Here is a 26,663-nt window from a genome sequence, read left to right as displayed (position 1 = left end):
CACCTCATTACAATCATAACTACTTTTCTTCACATCAATCTAATCAGAAGGAACATAAACTGGAGATGATGCTGATGGGGGAACGGGGGGGGGGGGGCATGTCCCCACCACCGCCAGTTTTATAATTGTAATGTGATACAAAACGAGGCAACAGTGTGCTTTAGGACCATGCGGACACCTCCGAGCAAGTCAACGGTCAGGAACTCGGATCAGGCCCTTAAATTGTTTTATTTCCCTGTTTATAACTGTTGTAGATAAAACATGCGCCCCTACAAAAACACTAAGGGTAAAAGACTTGATCCTTCACACATGTGATTCTTCACGCATGTAATCCTTCACGCATGTAATCCTTCACGCATGTAATCCTTCACGCATGTAATCCTTCACGCATGTGATTCTTCACGCATGTAATCCTTCACGCATGTAATCCTTCACGCGTGTGATCCTTCACGCATGTAATCCTTCACACATGAAATCCTTCACACATGTAATCCTTCACACATGTAATCCTTCACGCGTGTGATCCTTCACGCATGTAATCCTTCACACATGTAATCCTTCACACATGTAATCCTTCACACATGTAATCCTTCACACATGTAATCCTTCACACATGTAATCCTTCACGCGTGTGATCCTTCACGCATGTAATCCTTCACACATGAAATCCTTCACGCATGTAATCCTTCACGCATGTAATCCTTCACACATGTAATCCTTCACGCATGTAATCCTTCACGCATGTAATCCTTCACGCATGTAATCCTTCACGCATGTAATCCTTCACGCATGTGATTCTTCACGCATGTAATCCTTCACGCATGTGATTCTTCACGCGTGTAATCCTTCACGCATGTGATCCTACACGCGTGTAATCCTTCACGCATGTAATCCTTCACGCATGTAATCCTTCACGCGTGTAATCCTTCACGCGTGTAATCCTTCACGCGTGTAATCCTTCACGCATGTAATCCTTCACGCATGTATTGTCTGAGAAATTACAAGAAGGAAATGTGGCTTGGGCTATAAGGCTAGAATCGTGATTCTACGCCCGATTAAAACAGCTAAATCAACGTATTTCTTGAATTGTGTATCGGAGACTGGTTGTGATCAAATTCTGGAAAGTGGTCAAACCTTTAAAAATAAAACTCCACCCCTTCGTTACCCCAGCAGGCTCTGACAGCCTCTGGGCCCATTCTAGACACGTTTGAAGTTTGTGATGCTTTTAATTAATAACCATTTTGCTTAATTAAACTGGCCCTCTGGAAAAGCCATCTCGTTCCCACTAGAGGGAGGTCCTTTAGTCACCTCAGAACAGATTGTAGAGGACGATGCACTAACAGACTAACAGACTAACAGACTTTGTTTTCAGGATAACCCTTAGATGTCTATGATGTACTAAAGTTATTTGCTCAAGATTAATGTAAAACCATAGGAGCTGATTCACTTGATTCACTTTTAACTGCAGTTTAAAACCATAGGAGCTGATTCACTTGATTCACTTTTAACTGCAGTATAAAACCATAGGAGCTGATTCACTTGATTCCTTCTAACTGCAGTACAGATTGATGTAAAACCATAGGAACTGATTCACTTGATTCACTTTTAACTGCAGTATAAAACCATAGGAGCTGATTCACTTGATTCACTTTTAACTGCAGTATAAAACCATAGGAGCTGATTCACTTGATTCACTTTTAACTGCAGTTTAAAACCATAGGAGCTGATTCACTTGATTCACTTTTAACTGCAGTATAAAACCATAGGAGCTGATTCACTTGATTCCTTCTAACTGCAGTACAGATTGATGTTAAATCCATAGGGGCTGATTCACTTGATTCCTTCTAACTGCAGTACAGATTGATGTTAAATCCATAGGGGCTGATTCACTTGATTCCTTCTAACTGCAGTACAGATTGATGTTAAATCCATAGGGGCTGATTCACTTGATTCCTTCTAACTGCAGTACAGATTGATGTTAAATCCATAGGGGCTGATTCACTTGATTCCTTCTAACTGCAGTACAGATTGATGTTAAATCCATAGGGGCTGATTCACTTGATTCCTTCTAACTGCAGTACAGATTGATGTTAAATCCATAGGGGCTGATTCACTTGATTCCTTCTAACTGCAGTACAGATTGATGTTAAATCCATAGGGGCTGATTCACTTGGCCCCTTCGAACTGCAGCCCTCTGCTCCACTTACTCTAGACCCTCTGAGCTATATTTTTTACTTGTCAATTGTTTCTGATGTCATCGCTAAGATCTGGGAAGCGGATGGCCTCCCCTGGTATTCTCATAGACCTGGACATAACACTGTTTAAGCTGGTTATAGACCAGGACATAACACTGTTTCAGCTGGTTATAGACCTGGTTATAGACCAGGACATAACACTGTTTCAGCTGGTTATAGACCAGGACATAACACTGTTTCAGCTGGTTATAGACCTGGACATAACACTGTTTCAGCTGGTTATAGACCTGGACATAACACTGTTTCAGTTGGTTATAGACCTGGACATAACACTGTTTCAGCTGGTTATAGACCTGGACATAACACTGTTTCAGCTGGTTATAGACCTGGACATAACACTGTTTCAGCTGGTTATAGACCTGGACATTAACACTGTTTCAGCTGGTTATAGACCTGGTTATAGACCTGGACATAACACTGTTTCAGCTGGTTATAGACCTGGACATAACACTGTTTCAGCTGGTTATAGACCTGGTTATAGACCTGGACATAACACTGTTTCAGCTGGTTATAGACCAGGACATAACACTGTTTCAGCTGGTTATAGACCTGGACATAACACTGTTTCAGCTGGTTATAGACCTGGTTATAGACCAGGACATAACACTGTTTCAGCTGGTTATAGACCTGGTTATAGACCTGGACATAACACTGTTTCAGCTGGTTATAAACCTGGACACAACACTGTTTCAGCTGGTTATAGACCTGGTTATAGACCTGGACATAACACTGTTTCAGCTGGTTATAGACCTGGTTATAGACCTGGACATAACACTGTTTCAGCTGGTTATAGACCTGGACATAACACTGTTTCAGCTGGTTATAGACCTGGTTATAGACCTGGACATATACATTTAAGTCATTTAGCAGACACTGTTTCAGCTGGTTATAGACCTGGACATAACACTGTTTCAGCTGGTTATAGACCTGGTTATAGACCAGGACATAACACTGTTTCAGCTGGTTATAGACCTGGTTATAGACCTGGACATAACACTGTTTCAGCTGGTTATAGACCTGGACATAACACTGTTTCAGCTGGTTATAGACCTGGACATAACACTGTTTCAGCTGGTTATAGACCTGGTTATAGACCAGGACATAACACTGTTTCAGCTGGTTATAGACCTGGTTATAGACCTGGACATAACACTGTTTCAGCTGGTTATAGACCTGGTTATAGACCTGGACATAACACTGTTTCAGCTGGTTATAGACCTGGACATAATACTGTTTAAGCTGGTTATAGACCTGGTTATAGACCTGGTTATAGACCTGGACATAACACTGTTTCAGCTGGTTATAGACCTGGTTATAGACCTGGACATAACATTGTTTCAGCTGGTTATAGACCTGGACATAACACTGTTTCAGCTGGTTATAGACCTGGTTATAGACCTGGACATAACACTGTTTCAGCTGGTTATAGACCAGGACATAACACTGTTTCAGCTGGTTATAGACCTGGTTATACACCTGGACGTAACACTGTTTCAGCTGGTTATAGACCTGGACATAACACTGTTTCAGCTGGTTATAGACCTGGTTATAGACCTGGACATAACACTGTTTCAGCTGATTATAGACCTGGACATAACACTGTTTCAGCTGGTTATAGACCTGGTTATAGACCTGGACATAACACTGTTTCAGCTGGTTATAGACCAGGACATAACACTGTTTCAGCTGGTTATAGACCTGGTTATACACCTGGACGTAACACTGTTTCAGCTGGTTATAGACCTGGACATAACACTGTTTCAGCTGGTTATAGACCTGGTTATAGACCTGGACATAACACTGTTTCAGCTGGTTATAGACCTGGACATAACACTGTTTCAGCTGGTTATAGACCTGGACATAACACTGTTTCAGCTGTTTATAGACCAGGACATAACACTGTTTCAGCTGGTTATAGACCTGGTTATAGACCTGGTTATAGACCTGGACATAACACTGTTTCAGCTGTTTATAGACCAGGACATAACACTGTTTCAGCTGGTTATAGACCTGGTTATAGACCTGGTTATAGACCTGGACATAACACTGTTTCAGCTGGTTATAGACCAGGACATAACACTGTTTCAGCTGGTTATAGACCTGGTTATACACCTGGACGTAACACTGTTTCAGCTGGTTATAGACCTGGACATAACACTGTTTCAGCTGGTTATAGACCTGGTTATAGACCTGGACATAACACTGTTTCAGCTGGTTATAGACCAGGACATAACACTGTTTCAGCTGGTTATAGACCTGGTTATAGACCTGGACATAACACTGTTTCAGCTGGTTATAGACCTGGACATAACACTGTTTCAGCTGGTTATAGACCTGGTTATAGACCTGGACATAACACTGTTTCAGCTGGTTATAGACCTGGACATAACACTGTTTCAGCTGGTTATAGACCTGGTTATAGACCTGGACATAACACTGTTTCAGCTGGTTATAGACCTGGTTATAGACCTGGACATAACACTGTTTCAGCTGGTTATAGACCTGGTTATAGACCTGGACATAACACTGTTTCAGCTGGTTATAGACCTGGACATAATTCTCTCTTTCTTTCTCTCTCTCGGAGGACCTGAGCCCTAGGACCGTGCCCCAGGACTACCTGACATGATGACTCCTTGCTGTCCCCAGTCCACCTGACTGTGCTGCTGCTCCAGTTTCAACTGTTCTGCCTTGTTATTATTTGACCATGCTGGTCATTTATGAACATTTGAACATCTTGGCCATGTTCTGTTATAATCTCCACCCGGCACAGCCAGAAGAGGACTGGCCACCCTCATAGCCTGGTTCCTCTCTACCTGGCACAGCCAGAAGAGGACTGGCCACCCTCATAGCCTGTTTCCTCTCTACCCGGCACAGCCAGAAGAGGACTGGCCACCCCACATAGCCTGGTTCCTCTCTAGGTTTCTTCCTAGCTTTTGGCCTTTCTAGGGAGTTTTTCCTAGCCACCGTGCTTCTACACCTGCATTGTTTGCTGTTTGGGGTTTTAGGCTGGGTTTCTGTACAGCACTTTGAGATATCAGCTGATGTACGAAGGGCTATATAAATACATTTGATTTGATTTGATTTGATATATATATATATATATATATATTTTTTTAAATAGATCTTTCCTCTCCCTAAATAGCAGGAAGTAGATTGTTCAGTCTACTTTTCCTGCCAGTTCTTGATTATGGTGACCCCATTTTACCAGATTGCAGCAGCCACTACTCTTAACCCTTTGTATGCCATCTACCAAAGCACCATTCGTTTCATCACAGGTGACCGTTTTAATACTCATCACTGCTGCCTGTATCAACAGCTGAACCTCACTAAAGTCCCGTAGATCAATGCATTACTCCCTTTCTGTTTACAAAGCCCTGCTACACAAACAACTTACCGAACGTATGAAGTAATGAGATACCAAACCCGTTCACAGGGTTAACTCTTGAGGTCCCAAAGGGTCTCCACGGAATTAAGTAAATCCGCTTTTAGTTCCACATTTTTGGAATCACTTACATTAACATTAGTTCCGTTTGGATTCCCTGGTTCCGTTTGGATTCCCTGGTTCCGTTTGGATTCCCTGGTTCTGTTTGGATTCCCTGGTTCTGTTTGGATTCCCTGGTTTCCGTTTGGATTCCCTGGTTCCGTTTGGATTCCCTGGTTCCGTTTGGATTCCCTGGTTCCGTTTGGATTCCCTGGTTCCGTTTGGATTCCCTGGTTCCGTTTGGATTCCCTGGTTTCGTTTGGATTCCCTGGTTCCGTTTGGATTCCCTGGTTTCGTTTGGATTCCCTGGTTCCGTTTGGATTCCCTGGTTTCGTTTGGATTCCCTGGTTCCGTTTGGATTCCCTGGTTTCGTTTGGATTCCCTGGTTTCGTTTGGATTCCCTGGTTCCGTTTGGATTCCCTGGTTTCGTTTGGATTCCCTGGTTCCGTTTGGATTCCCTGGTTTCGTTTGGATTCCCTGGTTCCGTTTGGATTCCCTGGTTTCGTTTGGATTCCCTGGTTCCGTTTGGATTCCCTGGTTCTGTTTGGATTCCCTGATAGATTTAGTAACTAGTTTCTGATGCTGTGATGTTCTGGAGTATCGTACTGTTATTGGATCTGATATATTTTGACATCTTCTACTTTGTGGACTCATCGTTCCAGTGAAAATGAGACCCTGGTGGTGTCATGTCTCCTTCCCTTCACACCTTTATGAGGTCTACAGTGAGTCTCTCTCTCTCTGTCCTATAGGAGCTCAGACTCTGACGGAGCGTTTGAGACGCCAGAGTCAACCACCCCTGTCAAGTCCCCCACGGAGACAGACCCTCATACCCAGCTGCTGACCTCGGAAGACACCGGTGAGAGAGACTCGTGCACATTCACACAGAGAGAGAGAGAGAGAGAGAGAGAGACACACACAGAGAGAGAGACACACACACACACACAGAGAGAGACACACACACACAGAGAGAGAGACACACACACACACAGAGAGAGACACACAGAGAGAGACACACAGAGAGACACACAGAGAGACACACAGAGAGAGACAGAGATTTAGAATGCCCTCTACTGGTGACTACTGGTACTTCAAACAAAGAGGTTTTCTCTGTTCAGCCATTCAGACCAGCATCACAGAGCTGCTAATGGATATAAGCAGGTCTTATCTATGCAGGAAAGCTTCAGCCATTCATCACAATGTTCGTTTGTGTTTTACTGATTGGCTGGGAGGTTGTGATGAAATATTCAGAGCTCATTCATCAATTTAATTAGTCTTAAACCAGACACAGCCTTCGCCATCATCTCTCTCTTTCTCTCTCTCCGTCTCTCTCTATCTCCCTCTCTCAATTCAATTAAATTTAAGGGCTTTATTGGCATGGGTAAAATGTGTTTACATTGCCAAAGCAAGTGAAATATATAATAAACAAATATACAAATGTACATTACACATACAAACATTTCAAAAGAATAAAGACATTTCAAATGTCATATTATGTATATATACATCTTCACCTACTGTATATATACAGTGTTGTACAGTCGCTCTCTCTCTCTCAATATCATTTTAGGGCTTTATTGGCATGGAAACATGTTCCTCTCTCTCTCTCAAACGAATACAACTAACAAGCATCAGAAGAATGTCATTTCTCTCTCTCATTCAAACACCATATCGGGATTGTGTCATGACTATATATTACCTAGCATTTATATCTCTCTGTTCCTCCAGGTCTTCGCGGTGACTCTGAGGCAGACGGTGAACCCGGGTCAGAGGCTAAAGGTCACCATGGTAGCTCCCTGTCCATAGTCTTTGACGAGGACAAGCCCATAGCTGCTAGCGGAGCGTATAACCTAGACCAGCTCATAGCTGCTGCTGCTGCTGCGGCTGCTGCTGCTGAGGCCGAGAGCCGATCAACTCTAACCCGCTCTCTGAGCCTCCAGGCTGGGGAGCTCGACGGCACCGGCCCCCTAGACGGCGGAGGATCCTCCATCTCAAGCGGAGACTCCCGTCCCTTAGCTGAGGCCTTTAGTGTTGACTGTGGTACTGAGAGTGCTCCAGGGACTCTCCGCAGACCCTCCAAGAAGGGGCCTCTCCGCCCAGGCGGCTCCCCGAAAAAGAAGCCTCTCCCCAGGCAGAGCTCTAACCTAGAGAGCCCCCGACTGCCGTCCTCTGGAACCACACCGGAGCTGGAGAAGAGTGCCGAGCCCACCAGAGCAGCCAGACCCCTATTGGTCTCTGAGGATCTGGAAGTAGGAGGAGTCACAGTAGACTCCGCCTCTCTCACTGAAGAGACCAATCACACTAGCCCAGAGACAGACAATCAACTAATCCTGGCCCCTACTTCTATTCTGACCCCGACCCCAGCTATCTCTATACCCAACCGACAGGAGGACACCCCCATCTCCGTGCCGGAGGCCCCCCCAGGCAGCGAAGGCTCTCCCCTCAGTGGGACCTACAAATGGGACCCAGACAACTTTGAAGACATCGACCCATTCAACTCCCCGCCGTTGGGTAGTAAGGGAGGCGTGCTGTCCGTTGTCTCTAACCCCCCAGAGCCCCCTAACGCCAAGCCAACTCTTCCCTCAACCAGCCCCCCTATTCGAACCTCAGGGGCGGTCAGACTGGAGTTTGACTATTCTGAGGAGACCCTCGAGGAGCCTCCCAAGGCCTCTCCACCACCCAAGAAGCTGGGCAAAAAAGCAGGCTCCAAGGTCTGTCTGTCATAGGGTTGCAAAATTCTATTAACTTTCCCCAAATTCTCCGGTCTTCCAGAAATCCCAGTTGGATTTTGACTCTAGTCTGTCATCATGTTTAGTGCTCTCCTTGGTCTTAATGCTTAATCTGTGTGTTTTATTTTAATTTTACTGATGATATTGCTGACTACTTTAAAGTTACTTTGTAGTGTTTTGAAAAGCGCTTAAAATGAATAGACTGTATCATTATTAATATGATGTATTTTTTATTTTTTAATATTATTATCAGATGCCTCTAAGGAAGCCCAGGATTGGTCTGAAGAAGGCCGTCCAGCCCCCATCTGAACCCCTAGACAACAGCCTAATCCCCGATGACATCCCCGTCTCTAAGCCCTCCTATAACTCTGACCCGGCTCAGTGGGACGACCCTAACTTCAACCCGTTCGGCTCTAACAGCGGGATCCCTATCTCTCCCGAGCTGAACAAACCCTCCTATAGTTTTGACTCTGACACCTTCCATGAGTCAGCTGTCAACTCCTTCAAGGGTTCGTCCAATAGGACGGCTGCGTTTCCATCCAAGGCTGCCTCTGGCTCCGCCTCTTTCGAGGTGTCGGCCAATGACGACGAGGTTGATAACGATAATGATGAAGTTAGGGGGCTGGAGGACCACAACCAGAACAAACCGGCCAAGACGAAGAAGAAACCAATCAAATCGTAAGTTTAAATACCATTGCATTATTAGGTGGTTATAAAGGCAATTTCACGTTGTCATTCGTTTATGTGTTTCTGTTTTTATATTTAGTATTGAATTATTTTAGCTGTGTGTGTGTGTGTGTGTGTGTGTGTGTGTGTGTGTGTGTGTGTGTGTGTGTGTGTGTGTGTGTGTGTGTGTGTGTGTGTGTGTGTGTGTGTGTGTGTGTGTGTGTTTTGTTATCTCTCTATCCAAATTTGGAGAGAGGATGTGTTTGTCTGTCTGTGCCACCTGTCTCTCTGTCACCTGTCTGTCTCTCTATCACCTGTCTGTTTCTATGTCTCCTGTCTGTCTGTCTGTCTGTCTGTCTGTCTCCTGTCTGTCTCTCTGTCACCTGTCTGTCTCTCTGTCACCTGTCTGTCTCTCTGTCTCCTGTCTGTCTCTCTGTCACCTGTCTGTCTCTCTGTCACCTGTCTGTCTCTCTGTCTCCTGTCTGTCTCTCTGTCACCTCTCTGTCTCCTGTCTGTCTCTCTGTCACCTGTCTGTCTCTCTGTCACCTGTCTGTCTCTCTGTCACCTCTCTGTCTCCTGTCTGTCTCTCTCTGTCACCTGTCTGTCTCTCTGTCACCTGTCTGTCTCTCTGTCTCCTGTCTGTCTCTCTGTCACCTGTCTGTCTCTCTGTCTCCTGTCTGTCTCTCTGTCACCTGTCTGTCTCTCTGTGTCCTGTCTGTCTCTCTGTCACCTGTCTGTCTCTCTGTGTCCTGTCTGTCTCTCTGTCACCTGTCTGTGTGTTCTCGTGTGCCACAGGAAGTCGAAGGGTTCCTCTCTGTGTTGTCTGTTGTAAGTACAGGAATGGCAGCAGGACTGTTTTGACCTCTAACTGTTTATGTAAATAATGTTTCAGTTTTTCTAAACATCCTACTCTCAGAGAGAGCATGTAGCCCCGTCGTTCTCATCTCCTTCTAACTTTCCCCAAATTCACAAGTTCTCCTGAAATTCTGGGAATCTTCCCAACCAGGATTTCTGGAAAACATGGGACATTTTTCAACCCTGTCCTCCTCCCTATTAACACAACAGTAACATAAAGACAACCAATTATATATAGAAGCTCTACCATGCAAAACCATCAATCAGAGAAGTTCTACCATGCAAAACCAACCAATCAGAGAAGCTCTACCATGCAAAACCAACCAATCAGAGAAGCTCTACCATGCAAAACCAACCAATCAGAGAAGCTCTACCATGCAAAACCAACCAATCAGAGAAGCTCTACCATGCAAAACCAACCAATCAGAGAAGCTCTACCATGCATGCAAAACCAACCAATCAGAGAAGCTCTACCATGCAAAACCAACCAATCAGAGAAGCTCTACCATGCCCATTTGGGCATCCTGCCATATAAATGTAACCTGTCTTGTACAAGTGCACCCCTTCTCCAAGGGAAAGAGAACATTCATTGGGGCGGCAGCGTAGCCTAGTGGTTAGAGCGTTGGACTAGTAACCGGAAGGTTGCGAGTTCAAACCCCCGAGCTGACAAGGTACAAATCTGTCGTTCTGCCCCTGAACAGGCAGTTAAACCCACTGTTCCCAGGCTGTCATTGAAAATAAGAATATGTTCTTAACTGACTTGCCTGGTTAAATAAAGGTCAAATTAAAAAAAATAAAAATAAAAAATTCACACGGTAGCACCTCCTCTATTGAAGAGCAACAGAGGTTAGTCGTGGTCACACTGAGGAGCAGTGTATCTGTGTGGTCTAGGTTGGTTGTAGATACCTGGGTTTAGACTTAGGGTTGTCACAATACCCGTATTGTGGAAGGGAAACCAAAAAAAAAACATGAAGCAGAATTCATTTCTGGAAGAAATACAGTCCTAATGTTGGAAACACACAGATTTGCATTTGTTTCTTTTGAAAGCTACTGTACAGAACTCAATGGGCCCGGTTCGCTTTGCATTACCCGGTGCCACAGTTGGACTAATGGGCACCGAGCAAAACAAACTCGCTCACTATTTTACAAAAGTAGGTCTTAAAGGACTATAGAGTGAAATCTGCTTCTAGAAAATCTGGAATATTAGTATCCCAATATTGGTATCAAGACAGCATCAGTTTGAACTATTCATCTCATATCGCTAACACGCTAACTCGCTAACACGCTAACACGCTAACACGCTAACTCGCTAACTCGCTAACACGCGAACACCCTAACTCGCTAACACGCTAACAAGCTAACTTTCTAACACGCTAACTCGCTAACACGCTAACACGCTAACACGCTAACACGCTAACAAGCTAACTCGCTAACACGCTAACACGCTAACACGCTAACTTAGCAAAGAATTAACATTGGCGTCTGTTGCGTAGCCTTTCCATGCATTTGATTTATTCCAGAACTAGGACCTGATTCAACTTGTCAACTAATCCTCAAGTCCCTGACTACTTGAATCAGTTTTGTTAAGTTCAGGGCTAAAATTAAATAGTGAAACCCAATGTCTGTGGGTCCCCAGGGGGAGGTTTGAAACGTCTGGGGGGTCCCCGAGGGGAGGTTTGGCAACCCCAGACTAATGTATACCATCAAAGTGAATCATGGCAGCAATTTGTTTTTTTTTTGGGGGGGCAGAAATTGACTTCCAAACTACTGTAATTTTAGTCAAATTAACGCAATGTATGCTAACTAAACTAGCGACTAGCGACACTAAATCCTGAAACATGTCAGCTCAATCCAACTACATGTGAGTATTATGCTTTTTGAGTTTTGATGATAATGCTTTACACCGTGCATATGGAAATCATTATCAGTTTCAATACCCGCCCTGTATTGTGAATGACTAATACCCCCCCTGTATTGTGAATGACTAATACCCCCTGTATTGTGAATGACTAGTACCCGCCCTGTATTGTGAATGACTAATACCCCCTGTATTGTGAATGACTAATACCCCCCTGTATTGTGAATGACTAGTACCCCCTGTATTGTGAATGACTAATACCCCCTGTATTGTGAATGACTAGTACCCGCCCTGTATTGTGAATGACTAATACCCCCCTGTATTGTGAATGACTAGTACCCCCTGTATTGTGAATGACTAATACCCCTGTATTGTGAATGACTAGTACCCCCCCTGTATTGTGAATGACTAATACCCCCCCTGTATTGTGAATGACTAGTACCCCCCCTGTATTGTGAATGACTAATACCCCCTGTATTGTGAATGACTAATACCCCCCTGTATTGTGAATGACTAGTACCAGCCCTGTATTGTGAATGACTAATACCCCCTGTATTGTGAATGACTAATACCCCCTGTATTGTGAATGACTAGTACCCCCTGTATTGTGAATGACTAATACCCCCTGTATTGTGAATGACTAGTACCCGCCCTGTATTGTGAATGACTAATACCCCCCCTGTATTGTGAATGACTAGTACCCCCTGTATTGTGAATGACTAATACCCCCTGTATTGTGAATGACTAATACCCCTGTATTGTGAATGACTAAAACCCCTGTATTGTGAATGACTAATACCCCTGTATTGTGAATGACTAGTACCCCCTGTATTGTGAATGACTAATACCCCCTGTATTGTGAATGACTAGTACCCCCCCTGTATTGTGAATGACTAATACCCCCCCTGTATTGTGAATGACTAATACCCCCCCTGTATTGTGAATGACTAGTACCCCCCCTGTATTGTGAATGACTAATACCCCCCCTGTATTGTGAATGACTAGTACCCCCCCTGTATTGTGAATGACTAGTACCCCCTGTATTGTGAATGACTAATACCCCCTGTATTGTGAATGACTAGTACCCCCTGTATTGTGAATGACTAGTACCCCCTGTATTGTGAATGACTAATACCCCCTGTATTGTGAATGACTAATACCCCCCTGTATTGTGAATGACTAGTACCCCTGTACTGTGAATGACTAATACCCCCCTGTATTGTGAATGACTAATACCCCTGTATTGTGAATGACTAATACCCCCTGTATTGTGAATGACTAATACCCCCCTGTATTGTGAATGACTAATACCCCCCCTGTATTGTGAATGACTAGTACCCCCTGTATTGTGAATGACTAATACCCCCTGTATTGTGAATGACTAATACCCCCCGTATTGTGAATGACTAATACCCCCTGTATTGTGAATGACTAATACCCCCTGTATTGTGAATGACTAGTACCCCCTGTATTGTGAATGACTAATACCCCCTATTGTGAATGACTAGTACCCCCCTGTATTGTGAATGACTAATACCCCCTGTATTGTGAATGACTAGTACCCCCTGTATTGTGAATGACTAGTACCCCCTGTATTGTGAATGACTAATACCCCCTGTATTGTGAATGACTAATACCCCCCTGTATTGTGAATGACTAGTACCCCTGTATTGTGAATGACTAATACCCCCCTGTATTGTGAATGACTAATACCCCCTGTATTGTGAATGACTAATACCCCCTGTATTGTGAATGACTAATACCCCCCTGTATTGTGAATGACTAATACCCCCTGTATTGTGAATGACTAATACCCCTGTATTGTGAATGACTAATACCCCCTGTATTGTGAATGACTAGTACCCCCTGTATTGTGAATGACTAATACCCCCTGTATTGTGAATGACTAATACCCCCTGTATTGTGAATGACTAATACCCCCTGTATTGTGAATGACTAATACCCCCTGTATTGTGAATGACTAGTACCCCCTGTATTGTGAATGACTAATACCCCCCTGTATTGTGAATGACTAGTACCCCCTGTATTGTGAATGACTAATACCCCCTGTATTGTGAATGACTAGTACCCCCCTGTATTGTGAATGACTAGTACCCCCTGTATTGTGAATGACTAGTACCCCCTGTATTGTGAATGACTAGTACCTCCCCCCTGTATTGTGAATGACTAATACCCCCTGTATAGTGAATGACTAGTACCCCCTGTATTGTGAATGACTAGTACCCCCCTGTATTGTGAATGACTAATACCCCCTGTATTGTGAATGACTAATACCCCCTGTATTGTGAATGACTAATACCCCCCCTGTATTGTGAATGACTAGTACCCCCTGTACTGTGAATGACTAATACCCCCCTGTATTGTGAATGACTAATACCCCTGTATTGTGAATGACTAATACCCCTGTATTGTGAATGACTAGTACCCCCCTGTATTGTGAATGACTAGTACCCCCCCTGTATTGTGAATGACTAATACCCCCTGTATTGTGAATGACTAGTACCCCCCCTGTATTGTGAATGACTAGTACCCCCCTGTATTGTGAATGACTAATACCCCCCCTGTATTGTGAATGACTAATACCCCCCCTGTATTGTGAATGACTAATACCCCCCTGTATTGTGAATGACTAGTACCCCCTGTACTGTGAATGACTAATACCCCCTGTATTGTGAATGACTAATACCCCTGTATTGTGAATGACTAATACCCCTGTATTGTGAATGACTAATACCCCCTGTATTGTGAATGACTAGTACCCCCTGTATTGTGAATGACTAGTACCCCCCTGTATTGTGAATGACTAATACCCCCTGTATTGTGAATGACTAGTACCCCCTGTATGGTGAATGACTAGTACCCCCTGTATTGTGAATGACTAATACCCCCTGTATTGTGAATGACTAATACCCCCTGTATTGTGAATGACTAGTACCCCTGTATTGTGAATGACTAATACCCCTGTATTGTGAATGACTAGTACCCCCTGTATTGTGAATGACTAATACCCCCTGTATTGTGAATGACTAGTACCCCCTGTATTGTGAATGACTAGTACCCCCTGTATTGTGAATGACTAATACCCCCTGTATTGTGAATGACTAGTACCCCCCTGTATTGTGAATGACTAGTACCCCCTGTATTGACTAGTACACATCTTATTGAGCTAAACAACAGGAGGGAGATTAATATTCCTGTTGTTTTTAAAAAGACAATAGAGTTGACGTATTGATTAAGGTTTGACTTATTTATGAAGTATTCATTGATGAAGACTCTGCAGGGGAAGACTTGTTCTGATCCCCCACTTCTCTCTCCCCTTCCTCTCCCTTCCTCCCCCTTCCTCCCCCTTCCTCTCCCTTCCTCCCCCTGCCTCCCACTTCCTCCTCCTTCCTCTCCCTCCCTCTCCCTTCTTCTCCCTTCCTCTCCCTTCCTCCCCCTGCCTCCCACTTCCTCCTCCTTCCTCTCCCTCCCTCTCCCTTCTTCTCCCTTCCTCTCCCTTCCTCCCCCTTCCTCTCCCTTCCTTTCCCTTCCTCTCCCTTCCTCCCCCTTCCTCTCCCTTCGTCTCCCTTCCTCTCCCTTCCTCCCCCTTCCTCTCCCTTCCTCTCCCTTCCTCTCCCTTCCTCCCACTTCCTCTTCCAGTAATACTTTCAGAGTCAAGAGGTCCCCAAAGAGATCGCCCATGTCTGATGTATCATCACAAGTCAGTCTGTCTTCTCTCACACACACACACAAGCACACACACACACACGCACGCACACGCACGTGCACACGCGCACGCGCACGCACGCACACAGGCACACGCACACAGGCACACACACACAGGCACATACACACAGGCACACACATGCACACACACACACACACACACACACACACACACACACACACACACACACACACACACACACACACGCGCACACACACACGCACACGCAACACGCACGTGCGCACACACGCACACACACGCACACGCACACAGGCACACGCACACAGGCACCTCCACACTGCCACACCTCCTCACCTCCACTTCTCCACACCTTCACACCTCCTCACCTCCTCACCTCCACACCTCCTCACCTCCACTTCTCCACACCTTCACACCTCCTCACCTCCACACCTCCTCACCTCCTCACTGCCACACCTCCTCACCTCCACACCTCCACACCTCCTCACCTCCACACTGCCACACCTCCTCACCTCCACACTGCCACACCTCCTCACCTCCACACCTCCACACCTCCACACCTCCACACCTCCACACCTCCACACCTCCTCACCTCCTCACTGCCACACCTCCTCACCTCCACACCTCCACACCTCCTCACCTCCACACTTCCACACCTCCTCACCTCCACACCTCCACACCTCCTCACCTCCACACCTCCTCACCTCCACACCTCCACACCTCCTCACCTCCACACCTCCTCACCTCCACACTGCCACACCTCCTCACCTCCACACCTCCTCACCTCCTCACCTCCACACCTCCTCACCTTCACACCTCCACACTGCCACACCTCCACACTGCCACACCTCCTCACCTCCACACCTCCTCACCTCCTCACCTCCACACTGCCACACCTCCACACTGCCACACCTCCACACCTCCTCACCTCCACACTGCCACACCTCCTCACCTCCACACCTCCTCACCTCCACACTGCCACACCTCCTCACCTCCACACCTCCACACCTCCACACCTCCACACCTCCTCACCTCCACACTGCCACACCTCCTCACCTCCACACCTCCACACCTCCTCACCTTCTCACCGCCACACCTCCTCACCTCCTCACCTCCGCACCTTCTCCCCTCCACACCTCCACACCTCCTCACCTTCTCACCGCCACACCTCCACACCTCCTCACCTCCACACTGCCACACCTCCTCACCTCCACACCACACCTCCTCACCTCCACACCTCCACACCTTCACACCTCCTCACCTCCACACCTCCTCACCTCCACACTGCCACACCTCCTCACCTCCACACCTCCTCACCTCCACACCTCCTCACCTCCACACTGCCACACCTCCTCACCTCCACACCTCCACACCTCCACACCTCCTCACCTCCACACCTCCTCACCTCCTCACCTCCATCATTACATTACATTACATTTAAGTCATTTAGCAGACGCTCTTATCCAGAGCGACTTACAAATTGGTGCATACACCTTATGACAACCAGTGGAACAGCCACTTGCATCTAAATCTTGTTGGGGGAGAAGGATTACCTACCCTTACTTACCCTATCCTAGGTATTCCTTGAAGAGGTGGGGTTTCAGGTGTCTCCGGAAGGTGGTGATTGACTCCGCTGTCCTGGCGTCGTGAGGGAGTTTGTTCCACCATTGGGGGCCAGAGCAGCGAACAGTTTTGACTGGGCTGAGCGGGAACTGTACTTCCTCAGTGGTAGGGAGGCGAGCAGGCCAGAGGTGGATGAACGCAGTGCCCTTGTTTGGGTGTAGGGCCTGATCAGAGCCTGGAGGTACTGAGGTGCCGTTCCCCCTCACAGCTCCGTGGCGAGCACCATGGTCTTGTAGCGGATGCGAGCTTCAACTGGAAGCCAGTGGAGAGAGCGGAGGAGCGGGGTGACGTGAGAGAACTTGGGAAGGTTGAACACCAGACGGGCTGCGGCGTTCTGGATGAGTTGTAGGGTTTAATGGCACAGGCAGGGAGCCCAGCCAACAGCGAGTTGCAGTAATCAAGACGGGAGATGACAAGTGCCTGGATTAGGACCTGCGCCGCTTCCTGTGTGAGGCAGGGTCGTACTCTGCGGATGTTGTAGAGCATGAACCTACAGGAACGGGACACCGCCTTGATGTTAGTTGAGAACGTCAGGGTGTTGTCCAGGATCACGCCAAGGTTCTTAGCGCTCTGGGAGGAGGACACAATGGAGTTGTCAACCGTGATGGCGAGATCATGGAACGGGCAGTCCTTCCCCGGGAGGAAGAGGAGCTCCGTCTTGCTGAGGTTCAGCTTGAGGTGGTGATCCGTCATCCACACTGATATGTCTGCCAGACATGCAGAGATGCGATTCGCCACCTGGTCATCAGAAGGGGGAAAGGAGAAGATTAATTGTGTGTCGTCTGCATAGCAATGATAGGAGAGACCATGTGAGGTTATGACAGAGCCAAGTGACTTGGTGTATAGCGAGAATAAGAGAGGGCCTAGAACAGAGCCCTGGGGGACACCAGTGGTGAGAGCGCGTGGTGAGGAGACAGATTCTCGCCACGCCACCTGGTAGGAGCGACCTGTCAGGTAGGACGCAATCCAAGCGTGGGCCGCGCCGGAGATGCCCAACTCGGAGAGGGTGGAGAGGAGGATCTGATGGTTCACAGTATCGAAGGCAGCCGATAGGTCTAGAAGGATGAGAGCAGAGGAGAGAGAGTTAGCTTTAGCAGTGCGGAGCGCCTCCGTGATACAGAGAAGAGCAGTCTCAGTTGAATGACTAGTCTTGAAACCTGACTGGTTTGGATCAAGAAGGTCATTCTGAGAGAGATAGCGGTAGAGCTGGCCAAGGACGGCACGCTCAAGAGTTTTGGAGAGAAAAGAGAGAAGGGATACTGGTCTGTAGTTGTTGACATCGGAGGGATCGAGTGTAGGTTTTTTCAGAAGGGGTGCAACTCTCGCTCTCTTGAAGACGGGAGGGACGTAGCCAGCGGTCAGGGATGAGTTGATGAGCGAGGTGAGGTAAGGGAGAAGGTCTCCGGAAATGGTCTGGAGAAGAGAGGAGGGGATAGGGTCAAGCGGGCAGGTTGTTGGGCGGCCGGCCGTCACAAGACGCGAGATTTCATCTGGAGAGAGAGGGGAGAAAGAGGTCAGAGCATAGGGTAGGGCAGTGTGAGCAGAACCAGCGGTGTCGTTTGACTTAGCAAACGAGGATCGGATGTCATCGACCTTCTTTTCAAAATGGTTGCCACACCTCCTCACCTCCACACCTCCACACCTCCTCACCTCCACACTGCCACACCTCCTCACCTCCACACCTCCACACCTCCTCACCTCCACACCTCCTCACCTCCACACCTCCACACCTTCACACCTCCTCACCTCCACACTGCCACACCTTCTCACCTCCACACCTCCACACCTCCTCACCTCCACACCTCCTCACCTCCACACTGCCACACCTTCACACCTCCTCACCTCCTCACTGCCACACCTCCACACCTCCACACCTCCTCACCTCCACACCTCCTCACCTCCACACCTCCACTCCATCACACCTCCTCACCTCCACACTGCCACACCTCCACACCTCCTCACCTCCACACCTCCTCACCTCCACGCCTCCACACCTTCACACCTCCTCCCCTCCTCACTGCCACACCTCCTCACCTCCTCACCTCCACACCTCCTCACCTCCACACTGCCACACCTCCACACCTCCACACCTCCTCACCTCCACACTGCCACACCTCCTCACCTCCACACCTCCACACCTCCTCACCTTCTCACCGCCACACCTCCTCACCTCCACACTGCCACACCTCCTCACCTCCACACCTCCTCACCTCCTCACCTTCTCACCGCCACACCTCCTCACCTCCTCACCTCAACACCTCCTCACCTCCTCACCGCCACACCTCACCTCCTCCTTCCTCCGCTCCAGGAGCCCACCCCAGTAGATGAAGCTCAGCCTCCTATCCCCCCGCTACAGGACGACCACGCTACAGACGAAGAGAAGCTGGCCTCTTCCTCCAATCAAAAAGAGAAGCTGGTCTCCTCAGCCAACCACAAGTGGGCATCCAGGGAGGCAGAGATAACCTCTGACCCCCATGAGGACTTCCCTCAACCCTCTGACCTCACAGCCTTTGTCAACAGTCGAGGTAAGTTAATGTCTGCATGCTGTTAGTATGGCTATTGATTTCTATTTGACGTTGAGCGGCTAGTTATCCTGCCACCCTACCCACCCTGCCCAGTACTCGGCTAAACCCTGACCCTAGATCAGGAGAGGAGAGCCACCCTACCCACCCTGCCCAGTACTCTGCTAAACCCTGACCCTAGATCAGGAGAGGAGAGCAACCCTACCCAGTACTCTGCTAAACCCTGACCCTAGATCAGGAGAGGAGAGCAACCCTACCCAGTACTCTGCTAAACCCTGACCCTAGAACAGGAGAGGAGAGCCACGCTACCCACCCTGCCCAGTACTCTGCTAAACCCTGACCCTAGATCAGGAGAGGAGAGCCACCCTACCCACCCTGTCCATTACTCTGCTAAACCCTGACCCTAGATCAGGAGAGGAGAGCCACCCTACCCACCCTGCCCAGTACTCTGCTAAACCCTGACCCTAGATCAGGAGAGGAGAGCCACCCTACCCACCCTGCCCAGTACTCTGCTAAACCCTGACCCTAGATCAGGAGAGGAGAGCCACCCTACCCACCCTACCCAGTACTCTGCTAAACCCTGACCCTAGATCAGGAGAGGAGAGCCACCCTACCCACCCTGCCCAGTACTCTGCTAAACCCTGACCCTAGACCTAGTCTAACCCAGTCCAACCTAGTCTAACCCAGTCCAACCTAGTCTAACCCAGTCCAACCTAGTCTAACCCTGTCCATCCTAGTCTAACCTAGTCCATCCTAGTCTAACCTAGTCTAACCTAGTCCAACCTAGTCTAACCTAGTCTAACCCAGTCCAACCTAGTCTAACCTAGTCCTTCCTAGTCTAACCTAGTCCATCCTAGTCTAACCTAGTCCATCCTAGTCTAACCTAGTCCAACCAAGTCTAGCCTTATACAGCCAAGCCCAGTCCAGCCAAGCCCAGTCCAGGCAAGCCCAGTCTAGGCAAGCCCAGTCCAGCCAAGCCCAGTCCAGGCAAGTCTAGTCCAGCCTAGTCAAGCCCAGTCTAGCCAAGCCCAGTCCAGCCTAGCCCAGTCCAGCCAAGCCCAGTCCAGCCAAGCCCAGTCCAGCCTAGTCCAGCCCAGACAAGCCTAGTCCAGCCTAGTTAAGCCCAGTCCAGCCAAGTCTAGTCCAGCCAAGCCTAGTCCAGCCAAGCCCAGTCCAGTCCAGCCAAGTCCAGTCCAGCCTAGTCCAGTCCAGCCTAGTCCAGTCCAGCCAAGCCCAGTCCAGCCCAGTCCAGCCAAGCCCAGTCCAGCCAAGTCCAGTCCAGCCTAGTCCAGTCCAGCCTAGTCCAGTCCAGCCAAGCCCAGTCAAGCACAGTCCAGCCAAGCCCAGTCCAGCCAAGTCCAGTCGAGCCTAGTCCAGTCCAGCCTAGTCCAGTCCAGCCAAGCCCAGTCCAGCCCAGTCCAGCCAAGCCCAGTCCAGCCAAGTCCAGTCCAGCCTAGTCCAGTCCAGCCTAGTCCAGTCCAGCCAAGCCCAGTCAAGCACAGTCCAGCCAAGCCCAGTCCAGCCAAGTCCAGTCCAGCCTAGTCCAGTCCAGCCTAGTCCAGTCCAGCCAAGCCCAGTCCAGCCCAGTCCAGCCAAGCCCAGTCCAGCCAAGTCCAGTCCAGCCTAGTCCAGTCCAGCCAAGCCCAGTCAAGCACAGTCCAGCCTAGTCCAGTCCAGCCAAGTCCAGTCCAGCCTAGTCCAGTCCAGCCAAGCCCAGTCAAGCACAGTCCAGCCTAGTCCAGTCCAGCCAAGCCCAGTCCAGCCAAGTCCAGTCCAGCCTAGTCCAGTCCAGCCTAGTCCAGTCCAGCCTAGTCCAGTCCAGCCAAGTCCAGTCCAGCCTAGTCCAGTCCAGCCTAGTGTAGTCCAGCCAAGCCCAGTCCAGCCTAGTCCAGTCCAGCCTAGTCTAGTCCAGCCAAGCACAGTCCAGCGAAGCCAAGCCTAGTCCAGCCAAGTCCAGTCCAGCCTAGTCCAGTCCAGCCAAGCCCAGTCCAGCCTAGTCCAGTCCAGCCCAGTCCAGTCCAGCCAAGCCCAGTCCAGCCTAGTCCAGCCAAGTCTAGCCAAGCCTAGTCCAGCCTAGTCCAGTCCAGCCTAGTCCAGTCCAGCCAAGCCCAGTCCAGCCTAGTCCAGCCAAGTCTAGCCAAGCCCAGTCCAGCCAAGCCCAGTCCAGCCTAGTCAAGCCCAGTCCAGCCAAGCCCAGCCAAGTCTAGCCAAGCCCAGTCCAGCCAAGCCCAGTCCAGCCTAGTCAAGCCCAGTCCAGCCAATTCTAGTTCAGCAAAACCCAGTCCAGCCAACTCTAGTTCAGCCAAGTCTAGTCCAGCCTAGTCAAGCCCAGTCCGGCCAAGCCCAGTCCAGCCAAGCCCAGTCCAGCCAAGCCCAGTCCAGCCAAGTCTAGTCCAGCCAAGTCTAGTCCAGTCTAGTCTAGTCCAGTCTAGTCCAGTCTAGTCCAGTGTAGTCTAGTCTAGTCCAGTCTAGTCCAGTCTAGTCTAGTCCAATCTAGTCTAGTCCAGCCAAGTCTAGTCTAGTCTAGTCCAGTCCAGTCTAGTCCAGTCTAGTCTAGTCCAGCCTAGTCTAGTCCAGCCTAGTCTAGTCAAGTCAAGTCAAGTCTAGTCTAGTCTAGTCTAGTCCAGCCTAGTCTTGTCCAGCCTAGTCTAGTCAAGTCTAGTCTAGTCCAGCATTTTCTGTCCTTAACTGTCTCTGTTCTTCCTCTTCTCATTCCTCTCTTCCTCCGACTATCTTCTCTTTCTATCTCTAACTCAGTCTTTTCTGTTGTCTCCATCAGTGTCCGACTATGAGATTGAGTACATGGAAAAGATTGTCTCTTCTTCATCGGTGAGTATCTATCCACAGTCAGATAGGAAGGTTCCTCTTCATCTTCTCTTGAGAGCCATGTCTGCCTACGGTGGCCTTTCTCAATAGCAAGGCTATGCTCACCGAGTCTGTACATGGTCAATGCTTCCCTTAAGTTTGGGTCAGTCACAGTGGTCAGGTATTTTACCACAGTGGTCAGGTATTTTACCACAGTGGTCAGGTATTTTACCACAGTGGTCAGGAATTTTACCACAGTGGTCAGGTATTTTACCACAGTGGTTAGGTATTTTACCACAGTGGTCAGGTATTTTACCACAGTGGTCAGGTATTTTACCACAGTGGTCAGGTATTTTACCACAGTGGTCAGGTATTCTGCCACAGTGGTCAGGTATTTTACCACAGTGGTCAGGTATTTTACCACAGTGGTCAGGTATTTTACCACAGTGGTCAGGTATTTTACCACAGTGGTCAGGTATTCTGCCACAGTGGTCAGGTATTTTACCACAGTGGTCAGGTATTTTACCACAGTGGTCAGGTATTTTACCACAGTGGTCAGGTATTCTGCCACAGTGGTCAGGTATTTTACCACAGTGGTCAGGTGTTTTTTCCACAGTGGTAAGGTATTCTGCCACAGTGGTCAGGTATTCTGCCACAGTGGTCAGGTATTTTACCACAGTGGTCAGGTGTTTTTTCCACAGTGGTCAGGTATTCTGCCACTGTGTACTCTGTTTAGGGCCAACTAGCATTCTATTTCGCTCTGATTTTTGTTAATTATTTCCAATGTGTCTTGTAATTGTCTTTTTGTTTTCTCGTGATTTGGTTGGGTCTAATTGAATTAATGTCCTCTCCTACTCTCTCTCTCTCTCTCTCACGTTCTCTCTCCCCTACTCTATCTCTCACACTCTCACGTTCTCTCTCACTCACACACACACTCTCTGTCTTTCTCACACACCCCTGCCCTCTCTCACACTCTCTCTCTCTCTCCATCCTCTGTCTGTGAAGAAACCTTCTGCTCTCTACTTGAAGCTGGACTCTGTGACAGACCCTAACCACAGATCAGAACCGAACTCTCCCTGCACAGGGTACAACACATTGAGATACACACACACACACACACACACACACACACACACACACACACACACACACACACACACACACACACACACACACACACACACACACACACACACACACACACACACACACACACACACACACACACACACACACACACACACACACACCCTTTAGTCACACACAATAATCAACATGAGCACTGCATTTTAAAGTTATTAGTAATTCGTTCTAAATGTCATTCAGATTTAGAAGGGTATGCCGAACAACATTTCACTATCCCGTTCTAGTCACTAATGTAATGCTTCTACCACACAGAGATCCTGTCTGTTCTCCTCAACATTCCTCCTTCCTTCTCTCCCTCTCTCTAGGAGCTTTGAGGAGATAGAGGCCCAGATCACAGCCCAGATGAAGACCCCGGTGCTGGGCTCTCGGCCCGGTCCGGAGGGGTCCCGGCCCGGTCCGGAGGGCTCTCGGCCCGGCCCGGAGTGGTCTCGGCCCGGTCCGGAGTGGTCCGCTGGAGAGAAGGAGAAGACCAGGAAGAGAGAGAGCCGGTCACTCAGCCGGACACAGAGCACAGACAGGGATCATGGACTGGTGAGTCACAATACCGAACTCTCTGGTTGTCAATCAATACGTTTGGGGGGGGGTGGATCAATACACCTGATGATATGACCGTGCGTTGCTCGTCGTCTTCCATATGCCCTTTGTGTCAGGCTCGTCTCAGAATACAACGTTACGACACATTTTCTTTCCCAGTTTGCTGTGCGGTGACCTCTCAACTCTGTCCGTGTCATGTGTACAGTAGAGGGCGACAGTGCCAACCCTAAATACTGTATGGCCTACAGTGTAGATGCTACCCCGGGTAAACTATCAAATCCCTGGCTTAAGTTAGCTTCCATCAGGTAATTACCATAAACTACCTACCGGCCAACAAGAGACAACTCATACCTCCGTCTCAGCAACTCAGCCCCTCCCAACCTTCTGCTGACACTGCCCAAAGCTTTGCCGTGCAATGCTGACCCCCTCCTCACCCCCTCCTCACCTCGCTTCTAACCACGCTCCTCACCCCCTCCTCACCCCCTCCTCACCCCGCTCCTCGCCCCGCTCCTCTCGCCCCTCCTCGCCCCCTCCTCACCCCGCTCCTCGCCCCCTCCTCGCCCCCTCCTCACCCGCTCCTCGCCCCTCGCCCCCTCCTCGCTTCTCCTCGCCCCCTCCTCACCCCCTCCTCACCCGCTCCTCGCCCCCTCCTCGCCCCTCCTCACCCCGCTCCTCGCCTCCTCGCCCCCTCCTCGCTTCTTCCTCGCCCCCTCCTCACCCCCTCCTCACCCTCGCTCGCTTCCCCCTCCTCGCCCCCTCCTCACCCCGCTCCTCGCCCCCGCTCCTCGCCCCCTCCTCGCCCCCTCCTCGCCCCCTCCTCGCCCCTCCTCACCCCCTCCTCACCCCGCTCCTCGCCCCCTCCTCGCCCCCTCCCTCACCCCGCTCCTCGCCCCCTCCTCGCCCCCTCCTCGCCCCCTCCTCACCCCGCTCCTCACCCCTCCTCACCCCGCTCCTCACCCCGCTCCTCACCCCCTCCTCACCCCCTCCTCACCCCCTTCCACCTCCCTGCTGCCACACCCTGTACTGTAGCTACCCACCCAGGGCCCTATGGAGGTCCCAGCCCCAGACGCACCCCACTTAACCAGGCTGTCTGAGTGCCCTGACCCCCTGGTGCACCTGGAGGCTGTGGAGGCTGACCTGGCAGAGACCAACCCCCCTGCCTTCGCCCTCAAACTACAGGTGTGTTGATTAGAGTCAGAGTCATCCCTCGCGTGTCAACCAGCTTCCTGTTGGACCCTCTCTATCGTATTAATGATTTATCATGATTATTGATTTATATTATCGATTTATCATGGTTATATTATTGATTTATATTATTGATTTATCATGGTTATATTATTGAATATTATTATATTATTGATTTATCATGGTTATATTATTGATTTATATTATTGATTTATCATGGTTATATTATTGAATATTATTATATTATTGATTTATCATGGTTATATTATTGATTTATAGTATTGATTTACCATAGTTATATTATTGAATAAATCAATGATTTATCATGGTTATATTATTTAATATTATTATATTATTGATTTATCATGGTTATATTATTGATTTATCATGGTTATATTATTGAATATTATTATATTATTGATTTATCATGGTTATATTATTGATTTATATTATTGATTTATCATGATTATATTATTGATATATATTATTGATTTATCATAGTTATATTATTGATTTATCATGGTTATATTATTGATATATATTATTGATTTATCATAGTTATATTATTGATTTATATTATTGATTTATCATGGTTATATTATTGCTTTATATTATTGATTTATCATGGTTATATTATTGATTTATATTATTGATTTGTCATAGTTATATTATTGATTTATCATGGTTATGTCATTGATTTATCATGGTTATATTATTGATTTATATTATTGATTTATGTTATTAATTTATCATAGTTATATTATTGATTTATCATAGTTATATTATTGATTTATCATGGTTATGTCATTGATTTATCATGGTTATATTATTGATTTATATTATTGATTTATGTTATTGATTTATATTATTGATTTATATTATTGATTTCTATTATTGATTTATCATGGTTATAGTATTGATTTATATATTGATTTATATTATTGATTTATATTATTGATGTATGTTATTGATTTATATTATTGATTTATCATGGTTATATTATTGATTTATATTGTTGATTTATCATAGTTATATTATTGATTTATCATGGTAACACTATTGGTGTTTGAGGATGAGTGTGTGTCCTCACTGTCTCTGCCTCTCTTCATTTTCACCCTGTTGTCTAGTCAGTTTCCTTTACCTTAGCTACTCCATTACTTTCATTGAGCTTCCTTTTATCTACAATATGTTAGCCTGTTAAGTGTTGACTACTGTATGTCTGTGTGACTGTTTGTTGATCTGTGAGTGTGTGTGGGTTCTGTAGGTGGGAAGTAAGTAGCCTCAACTTCTGGTTCTCTTTA

The 26,663-nt window shown here is 47.8% G+C and overlaps 1 protein-coding gene across 12 annotated transcripts in view; it reads left to right on the top strand.

Moving 5' to 3' along the window:
- LOC118381162 (transforming acidic coiled-coil-containing protein 2-like) overlaps nt 1–26,663 on the top strand; it is an 85,268-nt gene that overhangs the window by 20,447 nt on the left and 38,158 nt on the right. For 4 of the 12 annotated variants that reach the window (XM_052477461.1, XM_052477460.1, XM_052477455.1 and 1 more), the window contains exons 2-11: nt 6,486–6,592; nt 7,462–8,444; nt 8,716–9,140; nt 9,924–9,956; nt 15,502–15,562; nt 19,479–19,695; nt 22,472–22,521; nt 23,503–23,582; nt 23,949–24,174; nt 25,207–25,356. In XM_052477461.1, coding sequence (XP_052333421.1) covers nt 6,486–6,592; nt 7,462–8,444; nt 8,716–9,140; nt 9,924–9,956; nt 15,502–15,562; nt 19,479–19,695; nt 22,472–22,521; nt 23,503–23,582; nt 23,949–24,174; nt 25,207–25,356 — 2,332 coding nt within the window. The remainder of the gene's footprint in view (nt 1–6,485; nt 6,593–7,461; nt 8,445–8,715; nt 9,141–9,923; nt 9,957–15,501; nt 15,563–19,478; nt 19,696–22,471; nt 22,522–23,502; nt 23,583–23,948; nt 24,175–25,206; nt 25,357–26,663) is intronic. The other 8 variants (XM_052477466.1, XM_052477465.1, XM_052477464.1 and 5 more) reach the window with 6 other exon arrangements.

Source organism: Oncorhynchus keta, chromosome 24 (assembly GCF_023373465.1).
Source record: "Oncorhynchus keta strain PuntledgeMale-10-30-2019 chromosome 24, Oket_V2, whole genome shotgun sequence".
NCBI lineage: Eukaryota > Metazoa > Chordata > Actinopteri > Salmoniformes > Salmonidae > Oncorhynchus > Oncorhynchus keta.
Note: the sequence above shows the minus strand (reverse complement) of the source record. Positions and strands in the feature narration are given on the sequence as shown.